The sequence below is a fragment of the Larus michahellis genome, chromosome 31, assembly GCF_964199755.1.
Source record: "Larus michahellis chromosome 31, bLarMic1.1, whole genome shotgun sequence".
Taxonomy (NCBI): domain Eukaryota; kingdom Metazoa; phylum Chordata; class Aves; order Charadriiformes; family Laridae; genus Larus; species Larus michahellis.
In genome coordinates, this window is record NC_133926.1 from 189,988 (window position 1) to 206,385 (window position 16,398).

The 16,398-nt window shown below is 55.5% G+C and overlaps 1 protein-coding gene across 2 annotated transcripts; it reads left to right on the top strand.

The window, feature by feature from the left end:
• Positions 1–328: 328 nt before the first annotated feature.
• On the top strand, positions 329–16,036 carry DPF2 (double PHD fingers 2). Of its 2 annotated transcripts, XM_074568002.1 has the most exons (12): positions 329–409; positions 4,356–4,516; positions 4,604–4,711; positions 4,948–5,111; positions 7,305–7,397; positions 7,704–7,782; positions 8,663–8,704; positions 10,908–11,045; positions 11,307–11,435; positions 11,622–11,734; positions 13,588–13,669; positions 14,313–16,036. In XM_074568002.1, exons 1-12 carry the CDS (start codon positions 378–380, stop codon positions 14,387–14,389), a joined length of 1,218 nt encoding a protein of 405 aa, XP_074424103.1. In that variant the 5' UTR covers positions 329–377; the 3' UTR covers positions 14,390–16,036. The 2 variants fall into 2 exon arrangements, with proteins under 2 accessions (XP_074424103.1, XP_074424105.1); XM_074568004.1 differs by lacking the exon at positions 8,663–8,704 and having other exon boundaries at positions 347–409.
• The last annotated feature ends 362 nt before the right edge of the window (positions 16,037–16,398 follow it).

A 16,398-nucleotide genomic window follows, 5' to 3' on the forward strand; every position in this document is an offset into this window, starting at 1 on the left:
TTCCACCCCGCCCCTCTCCATTCTTACCCCTTTTCCTTCCCCCAAGATCTTTCCTCATCCACATTTACCTCCCCATTTTCACCCTCACCCCTCCCCTTTCCCTCTGATTTGCCCCTTTATCCCTTCATTTTCCCCTCATTTACGCTCCTCGCCCGTTCTCCCCGCCCCCTTCGCGCCTCTCCCCTCAGCTTTTCCCGCCTTTCCCCCCGCGCACGCGCGCAGGCAGCGCCGCGGGGGAGGGGGGGGAGGGTGACGCAGGCGCAGTGCGCCACGACCGCGCAGGCGCGGAGCGCGCGCCCCCCCCGCCGCCGCCATGACCCCCCCCTCCCGCCGCTCATGCGCGCTGGGCGGCGCAGGGCCCCGGCGGCGGAGGGAAGATGGCGGCGGTGGTACAGAATGTGGTGAAGCTGTGAGTGCTTTTCACCCCCCACACACCTCGACCTTGCGGGGGGAGGGGGGGGAAATGGTGTGGGGTTCCTTCCCCCTACCCCCGCCGTTTCACGGGTGGGGCCAAGTAGGCCGGGGCCAGGGGTGAGGAGGGAGGGGGCGCGCTCATTGTTCGGGGTGAACTTTGCTGAGGGGGGGGTGGGAGGGTGTAGAATCCCTCCCTACGGTTCTGTGAGGGGAGACCCCTCCCTTATGGCGTTGTGAGAGGGTTTCAAGAGCCTTGGGGGTGGGGTCCCCTGAGAGGGGGGGCTAATAGAGTCTAAACGGTGAGCAGGCCCCCGTGTGTGGCCCCGTGAGGGTCTCCTGCAGAGGCCGGGGGTGTGCGTGTCCCATGTGGATAATCCCTGTGCTTCCCTGTGAGACGGTCTCACAGATCGCGGGGGGTGCGCTTACCCCCACAGTGCTCTTTGAAGGGGGCCCGACAGAGTGAGGATTTTCCCCTGTACGGTCCTCGGAAGAGTCGTATAGAGCCCAGGGGCAGCTCCCTGCATATGGCCCTACAGAGCCCGGGGAGTGTGGGGGGGGTCTCCTCAATATGTCCTTGTGAGAGGGGACACTATAGAGCCCTTGGACTGGAGATTCCCCTTCCCATCCAGCCCCATAGAGCCTCAGGGATGGAGCTCCCCCATGTAGCCCCATAAAGGTCCGCCCCCTATACCGCCCTATAAGGGAGGGAGGCGTATATACCCTTGGGGAGGTATACAGCCCCCCACTATCCGCCCTGCTATGGCAAGGAGGGTGCAGGAGGTTCCCTATGTGGCCCTATAAGAGAGGTCCATCCTGCCTGGGTGGGATTTGGGGACTTGGAGATGTTTGACCCTTTTTTTTTTTTTGGTATCACCTGGAGGTTTTTTTGGCATCTCCTGGGGTTTTTTGGCGTCTCCCTTTAGCTGGCGGCACCTCAGCCACGGCGCCGTTGCATCCCTGCGACAGTTTCTTTCAAAACTTTCCTTCTTGGTGGGGTGTTCGTGCAAAACGGGGTGTGATTTGCACCCCCTGGGTCTTCTGCAATGAGACGAGGGTTTGTTAAGAGGTGTTGGGGTCTCCTCTGATGAGCTGGAGTTCATTAAGAGAGGTGATGGTCGTAGATCCATCCGTCTTGCAGCCTTTCACCTGCAGGTGCGTTAGTGAAGCTCCTGGAGAAACTCCTGGCAGGCCACGGGCACAGGCAGACGTGCTGCTGCATTTTTGGGACCCCTTTCTTGGGTCATTTCTGAGAGAAGCACTAAGCGGGAGTCACAAAACACCTTTTTCAGGCTCTTTTTGCCCCGAGTTGACAAGCCAACACTTCACAACCACATGACTTTGTCAATGCCACTGCAGATCTGCAGCTTTCAGTGAAGTTGAGCACGTGGAAAGGCACCTCGCCTTGCCCGCCTTTGTCATAGGAATGTATTTTATTTATTTCAGAAGCTGCTGTTGGGTTTTGAGGCTGGGTTTTTTTCAGTCACAGCTTGCCAGTGAGGACGATAGAGAGAAGTGCGGCGGGAGTTGGTTTTCTTACTTTTTAAAGCCGTTCCCCAGGCTGTTCTCGTATCTCTGGGTGCTGTTGGTAACGAGTTTGGTCTACCAAATCCCTCCTGCTTTATTTTTCTCCAAGCGATGGCAGCGTTTGGGGCAGGACAGTTTTCTCTGATGACTTTTTAGGTTTAAATTGCTCTGCTTCCCACAGGGGTATGTCTTGCCCACCTTGGCACAAAGCCTGCCATGCCTTTTCCTGCTGGTTTTGGGGGTGGAGGTGGTCACATCGTTGGTTTTATTTTTCAGCTGTTTCCATGCCATGGTCTCTTACCGACGGTGCTAAAACACATAAAACCACCCGGTTATTTCCACAGTGATCCGCTGACGCGATGTGCTTTTACTGGAAGCTGCTCTTGAGGGCACTTAGGACTTGCTTAGCAGCAGTAGAAGGCTCTGAGCCACGCCAAGTCTGCAGGGAGCAATAATCGGGTTCGTTAGAGCTGTTTAAAACACATTAGTCCTTCCTGACGGCTTCGTTAGCTCTTTGCTTGTGCATCCGGCGCAGATTTTAAGCAGCGGTTCTCCTTGGTGCAGCTTTCTCAAGGTTTTTTGCACGTGGGATTGGCGAGCGTCTGTGCCTCGAAGTGCCCCTCGGTTTTGGGGATGAAGACCTCCGGGCAGCGTAAGGAAAGACTGTGGGGTTGTACGTCGGAGCTGGAGATGGGATCTCCGCTCTGAACGTATCCCGTGCTCCCTCTCCATCCCCTCACCACTCGGGGGAGCACTTTAAAACCCATTTCACGCAGTCTTTTTGGTGTTGAAGCCAAATCCTGGTGCGTTTCTCACCCTGCACAGGGGCCCTCTGTTAATCTGCAGTTGTTGTAACCGCACATTATTGTTTTGGGGGCTGATTGCCTCTTTTACCGCCCCACCCCTCCTGCCCAACTCTGAAATCAAGCCAGTGGGAGAGAAATAAGTTGGAAACCAAACTGGTTTTGGGTTTGTATTACCATAAACACCAAGTTTTCTTCCTCTGTGCAGTCTTCCTGTTGGCAGGGCTTCACCTGGATGTTACAAGGAAGACTTAGGGCTCCGCATTGTTGGTTATTGGGGCGCAGATTGAGCAATTAAGGAGTGATGCAGTGATTTAAGAGGAAATTAAAAGCTCCGAGAGGGATTTACATCCCCGAACTCCGAGAGCTTGACAGTTGTCTGCGCCTGAGCCTGGGTCTGGGGCTCCCTCTGCAGTCAGCAGAGAGGAAAAGGCCATTTGGGACCTTTCTCATCACTCTTAATTGCTGCTGGGATGCTGTTTGCCCTCCTGAAATCGCTGCTGTCGCACCAAATGCGGTGAGGCAAACCCCATTTCTCCGTTAGAGGCTGACAGCGCTCCGTAAGGAAACGAGCACGGCAATGAAACAAGCACGGCAATCCTCGTTTGCATTTAATATTTACCAGTATCATCATCTTCTCAGTTATTCCCTCTCTGCGTGTTGGTTTTCTTCTGGCCATCTCCCCACACACCCGACTTCTACTTGCGTCGGAATAAAAACTCTGCGACGAAGCGATTTTTGTCCTGTCTCCTTTTCCTCCATCGGCAAGATATTTCACGTACGGCACGTGCTTCCTCGCAGGCAACCAAGGCATCTTTCGGCTCGTTATTCACTCATCTAAATTAGCCGTCTCTGGAGTCGGGGTGATTACAGGGCTCCGTAGGCTCTGTGCAGTCGTTCCAGCCAGTATTAAAGTGCCAAGATCAATATGTATTGATATAAACAAAGGGTTCATCTCCTCTCCCGGCACCGGGGAGGGAAGAACTCGGTCTCCAGCAGCCCGACAGACTCTCGGTTCTTCCCCTCTCCCTGCCACATGTGATGGGAAGATCTCACCGTGCAAATTACTGTAATTACAGCTGCAAGGCTGCGATGTGGCTCTTGCAGCCCTGACGCTTTCCGGTTGAAAGAGGAGCGTAGGGATGCGGCACGAAGAGGTCGTGCTCTTAGAAAACAGGATGGGGCACGATTAATGCACTTAAGGAAACCAGAGAAATACCCGTGGCCGCTCGAATCCATTAGTAATGCGTAGATGCCAGCACAGGCTTCTCCCAAAAGGCTTCAGGGGCATGAAAAATGGCAAGGGGATCTCTTAACGGTGCCACGTTTTGTCTGCTGCCAGCGAGGGAGGCTACAGTCGCCTGTCGGGGCCATCCCCATGTCTCTGTGCTTTTGCTGGATGAGGGGACGTCTCTGTCCTTCGCTAATACCATGTCGAGTCACATCTTCACCTTGCAGAGGAGATATTTCGGGCTGTGCTTCCTCCGAGCAGGGGTCCGGGAAGAAGCGCGGTGTTTCCCTCTCCTGGCAGACGCGTTCTGGGGCTGGATTTGGGGCTCGGGATGGTTGGGGTGAGCGCTGAACCTCTTTTCACCTCTTTTCACCTCTTTTCAGCCTCGGGGAACAGTACTACAGGGATGCCATGGAGCAGTGCCACAACTACAATGCCCGGCTGTGTGCCGAGAGGAGCGTCCGCCTCCCTTTCCTCGACTCCCAGACCGGGGTGGCCCAAAGCAACTGCTACATCTGGATGGAGAAACGTCACCGAGGGCCAGGTACGCCGGGAAAACGCCGGGTTGGGAACAACAGGTCAGTGCATGTCATCTCCTTGGATAATTCTGGTTTGTTTTTTTTTATTAAAGGTTTAGCCGCCGGGCAGCTTTACTCCTACCCCGCACGCCGCTGGCGGAAGAAACGCCGCGCTCATCCTCCGGAGGACCCGAGGCTTTCCTTCCCTTCTATCAAACCAGGTAAATCCTTCCCACTACCGCTTTCTGCACGCAGTAAAGGCTGAATTTTTTGGCAATATCGTGCCCAAATAGCGCCGGATGATAGTAAATGTTGGTGAGGGTTAGTAAACCCCTTTTTCTGACCCCGCTGCAGCAGGGAAGCTTGCGAGCGTGGCTGGGTGAGATAGGATCTCAGCACATGACGCCGTTCCCTCACTGATTTTCCTCTTCCTTTTTTCCCCCACCGGCTCCTGCAGACACCGACCAGACCCTGAAGAAGGAAGGGCTGATCTCTCAGGACGGCAGCAGCCTGGAAGCCCTGTTGAGGACCGACCCGTTGGAGAAACGTGCCCTCCCGGACCCCCGCATCGACGACGACAGCCTGGGCGAGTTCCCTGTCACCAACAGCCGTGCGCGGAAGGTACGTCAGAGAGAGGGTCTCCCCCTCTACGTTGGGAGAGGGAACTACAGGGTAAAACACGCACACCTGCACAACACCGCTCTGATTTTCCACCTCCTTCCTCTTCCCTTCTGTTTTCTCTGCGTCTTTTATCCGCAGCAGAAGGATTTGGGATGGATTTGGGGGGGACAGAGATGATGCTACTGGCTTCATGGGGCTACTGGAGAGCAGGAGGCCAGGGTTTGGCTCCCTACAGCGACGTTGTGTAGACAGGTGGATGTTCCCTTCCTCACGATCCAGTTAGAAGCTCTCTTAATTCAGGGGGACGGAGCTTCTGGCCCCAAAATTCAGTGTTTTATTGTGTCCAGGCACCCAGTTTAAGACTCTGCGCTGGGTGTCCCTGCACCCAGGACAGCTTTCGCCCCTCATTGACCCGTAGACCCTTGCGAAATGGCTGTAGTTGGGGGTGATCTGCCAGGATTTCGAGGTGCCGGTCCCAGACTCTGCCATCTCCTCCCTGCCCTGGCTTCGTTTTTCCCCCGTGAGTTCTCTTGCAGCAAATGCGGGTTTTTCATCGCCTCCTCTCCTTGCTGCTTTTTGGTTCCCTGAGTAGAGACGAGCTCGGAGACATCTTGTCAAGCCAGACTCCTTTTATTCCAAAGGGTTTTTTTTCCCCTTTCTTTGTAGCAAATTTATTTTTAAAAGAGATTTTTCGCTGTAGCACAGGAGTAGGAAGCATGTTCAGCCAGCTCTTCCAAGTGCTGCCTTCTCTGCGAGCCCTTTTAAACGGGCTCTGGAGGAGAAAGCAGACTTAAGTCTTGAAACGAAGACACGGGAAGGAAGAAAATGCGGCGGCCGGGCATTTAGCAAGGTTACAAATGTCTGGTTTCTTTTGGCGTCGATAAACTAATCCAGGGTTGTTAGAAATCACAGTAATTAGTTCTGGAAAGGGTTTTGACTGGTTGCGGGTCAAATCCATCTGTCTGCTGCCTGGGAATTTGGGCTGCTCTGCTGATGGTTTGGCCTCTTCCCGTTGCAGTTGACTCATAGGATACATTTAATGCCAGGGGAGGGTTGTTTTTCTACACATATTTTATTATTTTCCCCGCTGGCATGTTTCCCCTGTCCCTGCGGTTAATCCCTACCTGCTGTGAAAGGGTTTTACTTGGCTGCTAACGAAGCTCGGAGCAGAGCACCCTGGTTTGGTGGAGAAACAAGTGAGTCAGGGAGAGAGGAGACCGCGAATTTGTCGTCTTCTGCAGAAAAAAGGGGCTGGGATCTTCCCCTTTTCCTTCCTCCCAAATATCCCTGGATAATTTGGGTCCAGCTGCCCCTTTTCACCCTGATTTGGCACAATTCGGAAGCTTTTTTAAGTATTAAGGCTGTACCAAGGTCTGGAGCTGGATGAAACCTTCCCCACTCTGCATCCTTCATCAGACTCGCCGATGCTTTGCTGTTAATTGATGTTGGGATTGTAGGAACGCCCCCTTTTCCCCTTGGAGCTGCAAATGGGACTTTAAATCCACTGCGGCTGCTGTTGTAGCTGCTTTTTGCTGCCGAAAACACCCCACAGGCACGATCCGTGGGGGGGAAAGCTTTGGCTTAGCGGCTCGCAGCCTGGGTTGGTGCGGGCTGTCCCTGCTTCAGGCTGCACCACCAAAGCCTTTTCCTTGTGGCCGTCCTCACAAGGCAAGTTGCTTTTCCTTAGACCACTTTGTTAGCCGACGGCTCTAACAATAGGCGACACCCTGCAGACTTCACCTTCACCTCCTCACCCGCCAGCGGCTGTGGTTTAAGAGATCCCCCTCCAGATAAGCACAGGGCAGAGCAAGGTGTGTGATATTGTGGTGTCATTTCGCTAAAAAAAGTATTTTCCCCGTTCTGGGCTTTTCTACAGTGCTTTTTAGCATGAACATTTTTTGCAAGCCTCATCTCTTTTTGCCTTTACCTTGATAACTCTTTTCTTTAATTGTCTTCACACCATATCGTGCCCTTCTGTGACTTTTTTGGGGGATAAAATGTACTGGATTCACTCTCTGTCCTCCAAAATATCATCCCCTTTCTCCTCCTCCCGTATTACGGGCTTGGAACGGGTTCGGCTGCTGATGGGCACCATGAGGCCGTGCTGACATTATCTCGCTCCCCAGTTTTTCCTCCTTTTCCCTCGATCCGTGCTGAGGATTTGTCTGCAATAACCCCTTTCCTCTTTCCTAGCGGATTCTTGAGCCGGACGACTTCCTGGACGATTTGGATGATGAAGACTATGAAGAAGATACGCCGAAGCGGAGAGGGAAGGGGAAAGCCAAGGTGAGGGCAGCTGGGTTGGTCTGGCTGGGTCCTGGCCTTGTTTTGGTGGCAATTCTGGCAAATCCGAGATGCTGCCGGTGCTGAACCAGCCCCGGCAGCTGCCAGGGCTCAAACATGTCAATGTTGAACCTGACTTTGGGGAAAACTCGCATCCAACAGCCGTTCCGGGCTGTACCCACTACGCGGCAGTGTTGGATCGTGCTTTTTTCTGACGCCAGATCACTGCTGTTGTTCTCCCCACCACCCGAGAGCCTTTTGGGTCACAATTTTGCCTAAAACTTGGTGTTTTCCCCTTGTTTTTCCCAGGGCAAAGGTGTTGGAGGGGCTCGGAAGAAGCTGGATGCAGCTATATTAGAAGACCGGGATAAGCCCTACGCTTGCGACAGTGAGTACTGAAAACCTCTCCTTGCCACTTAGGACCCGGGAGCGGAGCCAGGCTGCGTGGCTTTTGGGATCCGTGGGGTTGTCTGCTGGGATTTGGGTTTTAAACCTCAAGAGGTAGATTTACGCAGCCAGAGGGGGTGTTTTTGAATGCCTCGGACTCTCAGCCCTCCTCCGACAGTCAAAGATGGCTGGAGTTTTCCCACCGGGAACGCGGTCGTCTCGCCCCGAGCGAGGGGCTGTGCAGCCACCCGCCGCGTAGAAATGAGGATGAACCTCTCCCGGTCTTGCCAAACGCCCCCACAAAGGTTGAAAACGGGCCCCCCCCTTTTTCCCAGCTGGCTTTCCAGTTGGATCCGTGTCCGTCAGACTGGTTTCGAAGCCGGCCGTAGTCCCCCCCTGCCCCCACCCTTGCGCTGTCGTGCCTCGTTAAAGCCACTTAATGAGTTTGTAGCTGTGAAACGTGACACTCTGTGCTCGTCCTGCTCTGGCTAAAAACCTCCTCGGCTCCAGGGGCAGGGAGTTTACTTCTGAGGCCGTACCTTCCTGGCGCGCTCCTCCGCGAGCCCAGGGTTGCCGATGCTTCCTCCTCACCTCCCTCCTCCTCAGGCTGGGGAAGGGGAAGGAGAAAAAAAAGCAATTTAACAGGGCAAACGGAGCAAAAAAGGGCAAGTGAGGCTTTGAAATTACCTTTCTCTCTTCTTCCTCCTGTGCTGCAAGAGCTGACACTAGCTTCTTCCCAAAAAACCCACCCCAAACCCCAAGTAGTTGTGTTTTTCCTCCCCTTTTTTCTTGTTTTAAGAGTCCGTCTGTCGCTTGGCACGGGTGCGTGTGCGTGACCTGGTGTGTGTGTGTTTTCTCACGACTCTCTTTCTGTGTTTCAGATAGTTACAAACAAAAGCATACCTTGAAACCTCCCGATCGAGGTAGTCCACTCTCAGTCTGCTTTTTTTATTTCCTTCCTGCCTTTCTTCTCCTGAAACGTTAGTTGTTTTTTTTCACCAAACCTTGCTGGAGCCTGCGGGAAAGGGACGGGGAGGGGGGGACACACGGGAGAAGGGGAGGGAGAAGCCAAAGGCCACCGAGCTACGTCAAAGCTGGCCTCCCCACCGGCAGCAGGATTCGGCAGCTCCTCTCCGGGCTCGCCTGACCCTTTTCCAGCAGGGAAGAGCGGTCGTGCGTGCCGGCAGAGCGGCCTCCCGAGAGGGAAAACAAAGATTAATTCCCCCCCTGTGGCGGCGGGGATGGGAAAAAACACGGTGTTTCCACTAAACCCCTTCCCTCGCTCCCAAATCCCCTGTGCCCGCGATGTGCCGCCTTCCTTTTAAGAGATGCCAAAGTATGTTCCTGCTTCTCTTGCCAAAAAAACACCTTTTTGCTTTAAAAAAAAAAAAGCCCCAAAACCGCTCAGCTGCAGGCGCAGGTTGGATGTTGGTGGCGGGCTGCAAATAAACTCCCGCAGCCAAGCCGGAGAGCTGAGATCGTCTTTGTGGCAGCTCCTCTTCCTCGCTGTTCGGGAGGAGGAAACCCGACTTGGGTTTAGGTACCGACCTGCCTGTTTTGCGGGGAAAAAAGGTCAATTTTAAACTCCGCGGTGGAAGAATAAAACGCCGCCTGCCAGCTCCGCATGGCTGCTCACGGGGCCAACCCCGTCATGCCCTCGATTGGCTCTGGAAAGCCAGAATTTGATGTAATAAGGTTGTAATTGCTGCTTTTCGGGCTGCTTTTCCCCTCCTTCGCTGGACTCGCGCCCCTTTGCCGAGCCGCTCCGGACCTGCCGATGCCGGCCGTTTCCCCCGGGGCGTTGAGCATCCCGCAGAGCCCTTTGCCCCAGGGGAATCTCTGCGTCTTTTGTCTGGAAAAGCCAGTGCCGGCTGCTTGCTTCGGGCTCTCTTAGGGAGGCTCTGGGCGAGCAGACTGAGCCGGGCTGCCTCCCCGCCCCTGTTTTTGGAGTTGGTGGCATGAGAGGGGATACAAGCCCTGGTGGGGTTTCTCCAGGCTTCAAGCCAGCCTGGAAGTGAATCCAGAAAGGTCTGGGATGTTAGGGAAAAGCTCCAGGATCAGGGAGTTTCATCCCAAAGCAACTTTTTCCTGATTTGCGTGGATGCCAGAAAAAGATGCAGGAAAAACCCATTGGTAAATCTGTCGGCCGGGCCCCACAAATCCCCCTCTGGCTGTTCCTGGGGGGATTTCACCCCGATCCCCGTCCTTGTGCCCGGCCAACCCCTGCCGGCTGTAGGAGGGTGCAAGGCCAGTGCTGGCTTCGTGCTCGTCCTGCCCACGCCTGTCTTGGGGCTGAAGGGGGGGTTTCGGGGCATACTTGGAGCCTCGCAGCTAAAAAGCTGCCCAAAAACCCCCCGGAATAGCAGTGACGGTGAGCTGGGAGCCCGTTCCCCGGCAGGGAAGGCGCTTCCCCGGTCCACGGGTGCTCAGAGGTCTCCCCAAGGAAGCGCCTGCCACTAGACCATGGGTGAAAGCTCCAAACCCCGCAAGAAATGGGGCGGAAAGCGGGCAAATCCATGGCATTTGGGGCACTGGGTGATTTTCAGGTCAAGTTTGGAGGAGTCGGGTGGGTCTGAGGCGGGAGCGGAGCCGAGATGTGCATGTGGCTGCTGCGGGGCCCTCCTCGGGGTCCCAAAAAGAGAAGTTTCCCTTCTATGCATGTTGAAAAGAGCCTCGATTTTCACCCAGCTGGTTTAAGGAGATGGTTTTTGGGTAGGAAATACGCGCCCCCCCCCCCCCGGCCCCCCCAGTATCTTTCCATCTGGGTTTTGCCACTTGGATCGATCGCCGCGTGATTTCACTCCTTTACCGAGGGCTGCAAAGCTGCGCTTAACGAGCTGCCGTCATTACCTGGACATGGTGGGTATCAGTCGCCCACCGCATCAGCACTAGCCTCCCGTGTGGGATGCGCAGAGGAGGCTGCGGTGCCTCTTCGGCTGCTCCGGACCCAATCCGGCCCCAAACCCCTTCGTTAGGGCGCTTTTAATAAATTCCAGGTGATTTGGGGGCAGAAGGGGAGCAGCCGCCTGCGCTCAGAGCCCCGAGATGGGACTGGGGGATGATTTGGCCTGTGGGGTCTCGCTCCCCGCTGGAGCGGGCTCAGACTTTTCCCGTTTCTATCCGTAGTCTGCGGGAAGCGATACAAGAATCGGCCGGGATTGAGCTACCACTACGCTCACTCCCACCTGGCTGAGGAAGAAGGCGACGACAAGGACGATTCGCAGCCCCCCACTCCCGTCTCACAGCGGTCGGAGGAGCAGAAATGTAAGCAAAACACCCCCTCTCCCAAAATCCCTGTCGTGAAAAAGGCAACAAAGGCGGGAAATCGCCAGTGCCGGGGCTGGGAGCGAGCAGCGTCCCTTTTCCCTATGGTTTTGGGCACCGTGGCATAGCCCCGGAGCTCGGAGGTTGCCGGAAAGGCTGCTCCAAGCATTGGGATTTGCATCATGGAGGTGTCGTCTCCTGGTCCCGTGCGGAAAGCCTTTTCCCTGTGGCTGATCCGTCTCTCCCGCTCTGCTTTTCCAGCCAAGAAAGGACCTGACGGCTTAGCTCTGCCCAACAACTACTGCGACTTCTGCCTGGGAGACTCCAAAATCAACAAGAAGACGGGGCAGCCGGAGGAGTTGGTCTCGTGCTCGGACTGCGGGCGATCAGGTAAGGGGGGAAGACGCCCTCCCTGCCGCGGGCATTGCCGAAACCATCCCCGGCGGCTTCGCCCGCCCGGAGAAGCCAAGGATTTGGGTCGGGGGTGGGGAGAAGGTGGTTTTCTCCCCGCCGTGGAGCTTTTCCCCGACGCGGCCGTTGCGTGAGCTGCCTTCAGCCGTGTGCTGTGCCCCGCAGGGCACCCCTCCTGCCTGCAATTCACCCCTGTGATGATGGCGGCCGTCAAGACGTACCGCTGGCAGTGCATCGAGTGCAAGTGCTGCAACATCTGCGGCACCTCCGAGAACGACGTGAGTACCCCCCGCAGCAACGGGAGAGCCCCTCAGAAGGATGTGGCTGCCCCCCGGAACGATGGGAGCACCCCCACAATAACGGGAGAGCCCCTCAGAAGGATGTGGCCGGCCCCCCAAAATAACCGCAGCGCCCCCCAGAATGATGGGAGAACCCCCCAGAATGGCAGTAGCACCCCCACAATAACGGGAGAGCCAGCCCCTCAGAAGGATGTGGCTGCCCCCCAAAATAACCGCAGCGCCCCCCAGAATGACGGGAGTGCCCCCACAATAACGGGAGAGCCCCCCAGAATGACGGGAGCGCCCCCCAAAATGGCAGTAGTACCTCCGCAATAAGGGGAGAACCCCTCAGAAGGATGTGGCCGCCCCCAAGAATGACGGGAACCACCCCCGCAATAACGGGAGAACCCCCCAGAATGACAGGAGCACCCCCAGAATGGCAGGAACGCCCCCAGAATGGCAGCAGTACCTCCGGAATAAGGGGAGAGCCCCCCAGAAGGATGTAGCTGCCCCCGAGAATGATGGGAGCGCCCCCCCAGAATGACGGGAGCACCCTCACAATAAGGGGAGAACCCCCCAGAACGATGTGGCTGCCCCCCAGAATGACGGGAGCGACCCCAAAGTGACGGGAGCGCCCCCCCAGAATGACAGTAGCTCCCCCACAATAACGGGAGAGCCCCTCAGAAGGATGTGGCTGCCCCCCAGAATGACAGGAGCACCCCCCAGAGTGGCAGGAACACCCCCAGAATGACAGTAGCACCCCTACAATATCGGGAGAGCCCCCCCAGAATGACGGGAGCACCCCCCGAGTGACAGTAGTACCCCCAGAACCCACGAGTACCCCCCGGGGGGAGCGGGGCACCCTCTGGGGACACCTCGGGGTGTCACCCCCCCCCCCAGCCCCGCAGAGAAGGGACGGGACGGGGAGCTTGTGAGCGACCCCCTCGTTTTGGGGGGGGTTAGTAGTCCGTAGGACATGTTGGGGGCTTTTTGGGGGGAAATCTTTGTGCCTTCGTACCGCGTCGGAGACGAAGAGTCTTTTTGTGGGGGAAAACTTTGCATTTTAGTAATCCGTAGGACACAGCGGAGTCATTTCAGGGGGAAATCGTTGTGCTTTTAGTGTTCTGTAGCACATAGCAGGCTTTCTGCGGGAAACTTCGGCGCTTTTATCGTCCGTAGGACTCAGGAGGAGCGGCTTTTTTGGGGAAATTGTTGCGCTTTTTAATAGTGCGTAGGACGGATGGAGCGGAGTCTTTTTTGGGGGAAATCTTTCTATTTGAATAGTCTGTAGGACATGGGAGAGTATTTTGGGGGAAATCTTTGTGCTTTTAATGGCCCATAGAACGCGGGAGAGTCCTTTGGGGGGGAAATCTTTGTGTTCTGAGAGTCCATAGGACACAGAAGAGACTTTTTGGGGGGAAATCGTTGTGCTTTGACAGTCCGCAGGGCACGACGGTCTCTTTTGTGGGAAACCTTTACGCTTTTAAAGGTTGGTGGCACAGAGCAGTCTTTTGGGGTGAAATCTCTGTCCTTTAATAGCCTGTTGGACACGGCGGAGTCTTTTTTGGAGCAAATCTTTGGCCTTTAGTAGTCTGCAGGACACGGGAGACGCTTTTTGGGGAGAAATCTTTGAGCTTTAATAGTCTACGACACGGCAAAATCTTTTTTTTCGGGGGGCAAAAGACCGTGCTTTTGGTAGTCCAGAGGACACGGCGGAGTCTTTCTGGTCACTCTGTCAGAACTTGGAGGACGATGGGGAGGGACCATCGTCCCCCCCCCCCACATTGTCCTGGAGCCAAGTTCGGGTTGAATCATCCGAATTTTCCCCGTTTTCTCCCTCCCCCCCGGCTTAGGACCAGCTGCTCTTCTGCGACGACTGCGACCGCGGCTACCACATGTACTGTCTCACCCCCCCCATGTCGGAGCCGCCCGAAGGTGAGTCCCGTGCGTGTGTCGTCCCCCCCCACTTCCCAGGCCCCCTCCTCCCTCTCTGCTTCAGAAATGGGTCAAAACGAGCGGAATTCAGCCCGGAATATTTCTCAGCCCTGTGGACCCGCTTCTGCCCACGGGTCTTGGGGGAAATCATGGATCTGTTGGGCCACGATCGAAAATGGTGGGGTCCGTCATTCTGGCTGTTTCCGTTATTCCTCCCCTGCTCCGCTGGAGAAGCGGAAAAGCCTTTTACCACCCCAAAATCCCTCGCTGACATCACTCGCGCCCCGAAATGTCTCTGTGTCGGCCAGTAAAGCCGAGAGGAATTGCTCTTCCTCCTCCTCTTCCTCCCACCTCGTCTTGTGCTGACTCACAGCAGCCAAGCAAAAAAAAACCAACGCCGAAGTGTCAGTGACACCTGACGCCGCTGGTTAATTATCCCGGCGGTTAATTATCAGCCCCTCTCCTGGCTGCCTTCACTTGAAGGTTAATGGGGAAGGGGAAGGCTCGTGGGTTCACAAACCCCCGAACAGCCTCGTAAACCGCCTCCCCGCCGCCTGCCCTGCGTGTAATTAGGAATCCGTGACCCTTAACGAAGCCCTGACGAGGGCAAAACCCGGCCGCCCACGTGTCCTTCTCTCCGCAGGGAGCTGGAGCTGCCACTTGTGTCTGGACCTGCTGAAGGAAAAAGCCTCCATCTACCAGAACCAGAACAGCTCCTGATCCCGCTGCGCCCACGGGACGGCTGCCCTCGTTCCACATGTTTTCCCTTTTTTTTTTGGGGGGGGGGGTGTCTTTTCTTTTTTTCCCTTTTTTTTTTTTTAACCTTCCCCGTGTTTTCTGGTTTGTTTGGGTTTTGGTTTTTTTTTTTTTTATGGCTTGGGGAGGGGGGTGTCGGGGTTTATTTTATTCGTCATTTTTTTGTTGTTGTTGCTGCGCGAGGGTTTGTTTCTCACCTCCCCGCGGCCAGATGGGGGGGTGACGTCCTGCGAGGGCGGGCTGAGGCTGCCGTGTCCCCACCCCGCGGAGTGGCTTTTGGGGTGACACCGCAGTGTCCCTCGGGACCCCGTCCCGACCGAGGGGCCACGGACGGGACAGGGCCGCCCGTCCCATCGCCGTTTGCTGGCTTTTCCACCCAAAATGAGGCGCCCAAATCTATCCCGCCGCCTCCCTGGCAACGTGGCATGCCAAAAAACTCGCTTTTCCCCCCCTTTTTCTTGGGAAAAGAGACCCCCGTGCCAGCCGGGGGTGCAGTTTGGGGGCTTTTTGTTAATTTTTTTGAGGGGTGAGGTATTTTTTTCGGGTTTTATTTTTATTTCCTTTTTTTTTTCCCTCCCCGTTTTTATCATTTCTTTTTGCCCCGCCATCTCTCCCGCCTCGGAGGATGCTCCCCGCAGCCCGGCTGATCCCCCCCCTGCCCAGACGAGGCCTTACACCCTGACACCCTCCTCTGGCCAGCATGAAACGGGGCAAAATCCCTCCATTTTGGGGTTTTCCCCCCTCCACCTCCTCCAGCTGGCGCGAAACGGGTCAAACCCCCTCAATTTTGGGGTTTTCCCTTGCTCCCACACAGCACAGAGGGAGAAACGCTTCGCCCTGTCCCCCCCCCACCCCGTCACGGTCGCACAGGGTTTGTTTTGGGGTTTGGGGGGATTTATTTTGGGGTGGGAAAAGCTGCTTTTACCCCCAGAACGCCTCTGACAGGGAGAGGTGGGAGATGCCACTGTTCTGGGGCTCTCTGGGGACACCCCGATATCCCCGTCTGCCCCCCCAAGGGTCCCGTTGACTGAATGTGCCTGTTTTTTCTAAAAATCAACTTAAAAAACCTACCTCCGAACCCCCCCCCGCCTCTGCGCCCCGAATTTCACCTCCCAGAACCCCCCGAAAGAGAGGAGCCAACCGGGACGGCGGCGGAGCAGCCCCAAAACCGGCCCCGTGAGCAGAAAAATGGCCCCAAAATTACTAAAATAGCCCCCAAAATGACCTAAATAGCCCCCAGATTGACCACAGGTAGCTCAAAATTAACCAAAACTGCTCAAAATTGAACAGAATCCCTAAAGAAACCCCACGCCACTACACCAAAAAAAACCCACCCCGGATCTGGGTGACGAAGCGGCTCCAGCCTGGTGGTTTCTCTCCTCCCCTCCTTGAGCGCGATTCGGGTGGAAATGAAGGCGTTTTGGTTAAAAAAGGGTGATTTTCCCCTCTTTTCACGCCCTGACGGGGGCGGGATGATGAAATGTCCCTAAACGGGTGGGTTTTACCCCAATTTCCCCTCGGCAAAGCTTCACGGTTGTGTCTTATCCGGGAAAAAAAAAAAAAGTGACACCAAAATGGCTTGTTTTCGTAATAAAAATGGATAAAAATGTAGCTGTGTGGAAGTGGGGTCGTTTTGGGGAAAACTGGGGGGTTTTAGGGTACTGGTAAACAACAGCTATTTGGGTGTTCGAATGTAGCTTCTCAGAGGGCTGATCCTGGGGTTGTGCTGCCCTGTTTTTTGGGTAAATCCACCCCATTTAGGTGCTTGCTTGTGGCTTCTCTGAGGGCTGACACTGAGGTTGTGCTACCCTGTTTTTTGGGGTAAAATCTGCCCCATTAGGGGCTTTTGCCACCCGCTGGCCCCGGCTTGATGCGAGAATTAATTCCTTTGCAGATCTATTTTGCAGCTAAATCACCCGAATTGGGGCAAAGGCCGGAGCTGGAGAGCCAGGACCCAGGTGTCAGGGTAATAT